The sequence below is a fragment of the Pinus tabuliformis genome, chromosome 7, assembly GCF_031772625.1.
Source record: "Pinus tabuliformis cultivar Carrire ecotype Pingquan chromosome 7, CPIR1, whole genome shotgun sequence".
In the NCBI taxonomy this organism is placed as follows: Eukaryota; Viridiplantae; Streptophyta; class Pinopsida; order Pinales; family Pinaceae; genus Pinus; species Pinus tabuliformis.
This window is the reverse complement of record NC_142293.1, coordinates 362,742,935-362,746,927: the sequence shown is the minus strand read 5'-3', so window position 1 is coordinate 362,746,927 and position 3,993 is coordinate 362,742,935. Positions and strand designations below refer to the sequence as shown.

At 31.6% G+C, this 3,993-nt stretch overlaps 1 protein-coding gene across 1 annotated transcript; it reads right to left on the bottom strand.

Moving 5' to 3' along the window:
* Nucleotides 1-2,450: 2,450 nt before the first annotated feature.
* On the bottom strand, nucleotides 2,451-3,037 carry LOC149247459 (uncharacterized). Its single transcript, XM_089458230.1, has one exon. It carries the CDS (start codon nucleotides 2,945-2,947, stop codon nucleotides 2,666-2,668), a length of 282 nt encoding a protein of 93 aa, XP_089314356.1. The 5' UTR covers nucleotides 2,948-3,037; the 3' UTR covers nucleotides 2,451-2,665.
* Nucleotides 3,038-3,993: the final 956 nt, after the last annotated feature.

Below are 3,993 nucleotides of genomic sequence, written 5' to 3'. Positions count from 1 at the left end.
TATTTATTTTTATATAAAGAAATTAGAAAAATATAATATATTTTAAATGTTTAATTAAATTTTATAATTAAAATAAATATTTTATAAAATTATATAAAATTACAAGATTCTTCACCTATTAATAGAATTTTTTTTGGACAAGCTAAATTTTGTTGATTCTCATTAAAAAAAATACATAATTTTAAAGTCATTATTATCATTATTGGTCTTTGGTCTACTTTTGGGGAAACCAAATAATTGACAAAACAATAATCCTTTTGTCCATGCATTGTCGAAAGTCAAAATTAAATTGAAAAAATAGAATTCCTAAACCTAGACCAATTAATAGTGAGACTGTCACCTATCTAGAGTTTGCTTGTTGAGACACACTTATACACACCCAACAACATAAAAAAATAAAAATAAAAAAAATAAAAACTTTAACATACAAGCAACTAAGAGGAAATTGAAGCCTCCACATCTATAGGCCAACCTCTTCACTGTTGTTGTTTCCACGAGTTGGATCTAGATAAAAGCTAGCTTCTATGTGGTCGACCCTACTATCCATAACCATGAACTATAATTGAATATTAATTTATGTAAACCAAAACCAAAAAAATGTGTTCCTTCTATTATTCTTCCTATATCAAGAACATTTCCTCTCATGAGAAGCACACTTATGTAATTCTAGCAACATACATTAATTGCTGAGAACCATCTCCAAAGTCATTAGAAATGTAACTTGGACTCATGAAATCCCTGCTACTAAATGGGTGCTCTAACCAATAGAGAACAACATGCATCAAAGTATAACCAATTTACTGAAGAGAGCAACATCCATCAAATTTTTTGTTGGGAATTTTCTAAATATTAACAACCTAATCATTTTATTTATATATAAACAATTTGAAAGGAAAAACACACAAAGAGACAAATATATATATATATATATATATATATATATATATATATATATGGGGAAATGGTGCACAACCTTATATATATATATATATATATATGAGGGAAAATGGTGCACAACCTAATTGACAAGAGTGATGGTTGCTCTTATTTATAAGAGAACTAGGGAGGCTGGTTTATTCACTATGAGTTTTGACTTACTTTTTAATTTGTGTGAGAAATAATGTTGAATTTGATGGTTGATTTTGGAAATGTTATAGTATTAGATAGAGAGAAATAAAGTCACTTTTTTACTTCTTATACATTTAATTGAGGAAACTTTACAAGAAAATAATCAAGATAAGGATGACTATGAAGTATGGCAGTTTTAAAAAGAAGTCTAAAATAAATGCACCATAAAATATGCAAAAAAACAACTAGACGTAATTCTATTACAAATTTCAAAATTGTTCTAAATTCTAATGAATAAGGATGAGGGTGACATTTTATAACATTTTAACTGAAGTTTGTTCTAAATTTTGATGAATAAGGATGAGGGTAACCTTTTAACAAATGTACCATTTGTTACATTGAAATCTGCAATCAAGATAGACAAAGCCAAAACAGAGACCCAATACGCAATAAATAAACAGCACTTAAATTATTGAAACGCACGAACTTAAATTGAAATACAATAAGAAAATGCACAATTCGAATTTGAAATGAATAGACACCCACAATTTGAATTTGAAATATAGACACTAATTTCGGAGGGGGCTTATTTTATTTAGTGAAATACAATTTATTGAATCCTAGCCATCTATATAATATTTAATAACGAAAAAACAATTTATTTTTTCTGAATAAATAGAGAGCACTTTAGTATATAAATATTTATTATATAAATTTCAATTTTATAAAGTTTATAAGGTATATTTGTTTTTTTTTTTTTTAATAGAATAAATTTTTAATAATTTTCAAAATATTATAGAATACATGAGTATATTATTTAAAGAAAATTATTCAATGTAATTTTCAAAAAATATTATACGTTATAAATTTTGACTTCTTAAATTAACAAAATTATAATAATTTAAAAAAAAAACTTAATACTTTAACCATATAATTAAGATTTAAATGTTAAATAATTTTGAATAACTCAGTTGAAAATAAGAATATATAAAAACCATTCAAAATATATAACTAAGTTATATGCACCAAGAGAACACAAAATTTGGTCATGGATTAATTCTGATTATAGTAATAAAAAATTATCGATGTCAATCACTAAGTGCAACGTAAAAACATGATTAATTTTTAGTTAAAAAATTATCCAGGCCAATCACTAAGTGCAACGTAAAACGTAAAAACATGAATAGGTCGTTTACTTGGAAACATAAATATATCTTTAAGAAAACAAAACATCGAATTACGAGTTTACTTAGACCGCAGCTTCTCGTTGCGACTAAAAATGTCGTGATGAACATTGCTGAAAGTTTGGTCACATAAACTGTTTGTAATCTATATTCATAACTTCAACCGATAAATCGGAAAAATGCTCAGGTGAAAGATGGTACCCGAAACCCTATTTATTATAAAACCGCAAATACCGACCTCACCATCGGATTACAGTCGTAACTTTGATCCCCCTCTTGTAACACAACACATTACTAATCAACACGCACATAACATTATTCTCATCCATGCATGCTCCTAAGCAATGCCCTGAACGAGTGTACACAGATTCACATATTAGATGGGCAGGGGGTCTTCTTTACACTATCTTCTCTTACTCCACGTCATTCTTATTTTGTTGTCCCGGCAGCTTCTGTTTGATTTTATCAACCATACCTGGCTTCTTTTCCTCTTCACGCCCAGGCTGACCGCCACACTGCTTTCCGTCTCCGGGGAGCTTTTGCTGTTGTCCCGGAATCTTCTCTTTGATTTTATCTACCATTCCCGGCTTCTTCCCCTCTTCACATCTACCACCCTCAGTCTGATCACATTGCCTTCCCTCATCTTCCTTCTTTTTGCCGAACATACCGCGGTCCTGGTGTGCTGGTTGCGCCATCTTAATAACGAGTAAAAAACTTGGTAAAAATTGCAGACGATATAACAAACAACAAATTGGCAGAACGCAGAGCGGAGGAGATGGAAATAAGGGAGAAGAATGTGGTATTTCTAGTTTTGGTGTGGCGGTGTGAAGGTCTCTGGCTCCTACGCGCCGTACACGCGCCATGCCCACAATCGTCAGATGGAACCGACATCGGGTTACCGCAAAGTCGGTGCAAAAATATCATGAGGGTAGGGCCCGCGTAGGTTGGATATTTTTTTTGTTTTTCGGGATAAGAATCGTCATCGTCTCTGGTTGGATATTTTTTTTGTTTTTTCGGGATAAGAATCGTCATCTTCTCTGGTTCGCTGTCTGCCAAGGGACCCTACCCTGACCGTGACTGATCCCGGGCGAGGGCCAATTTTTCTGATATCTTAAACATCAATTTTTGGTTTATCTTGAATTTCTGCGGGGCAGAACTTTCATCTCATCGTATCTTATTATATACCATTTTTTAATAAGAATTAAACCACAGTGAATCGCCAGAGGCTGTCCAGATGAGTTGAATAACCTCACACGCTACCCAGAAGTGGAAAATATGTACGTGATTAGTCATGCAGCGAATCATGAATGTGTAGATGGTACGCAGGTCTTGTTTGCATATGAGGGAGGACCCTCTGTGCGATGCATGAATTATTTCAAGGACTTTGAGTGTACGCCATCTAGTGGAAATAACGGTGATGATATGTCATGAATAAAGAAAACAAGAACTACCGCAACGGTCATGACATGTCATTAAATAGGGAAGGAATTACCACCACTACCACCTTGTGGGTATTTACAATTAAATTTAAATTTTAAGTATTTAAATCCTATGGTATATATAAGAGTTAAGATATAAGTATTTAAATCATCAAGTTGCCACAATAGTGGCATCATGTTATATAATTGTTTGCATTGTTTCAACCATCAAAATTGGTTGGTATACCGCTATAGAATTATTAGTGAAATCCTCATTATTTTGTTTCTTAAAATGTATTTTGTAATATATAAATGGATCTAAA

What these genes read in the sequence shown, in the direction of transcription:
- LOC149247459 (XM_089458230.1), bottom strand. Translation starts at nt 2,947, where the DNA reads ATGGCGCAACCAGCACACCAGGACCGCGGTATGTTCGGCAAAAAGAAG.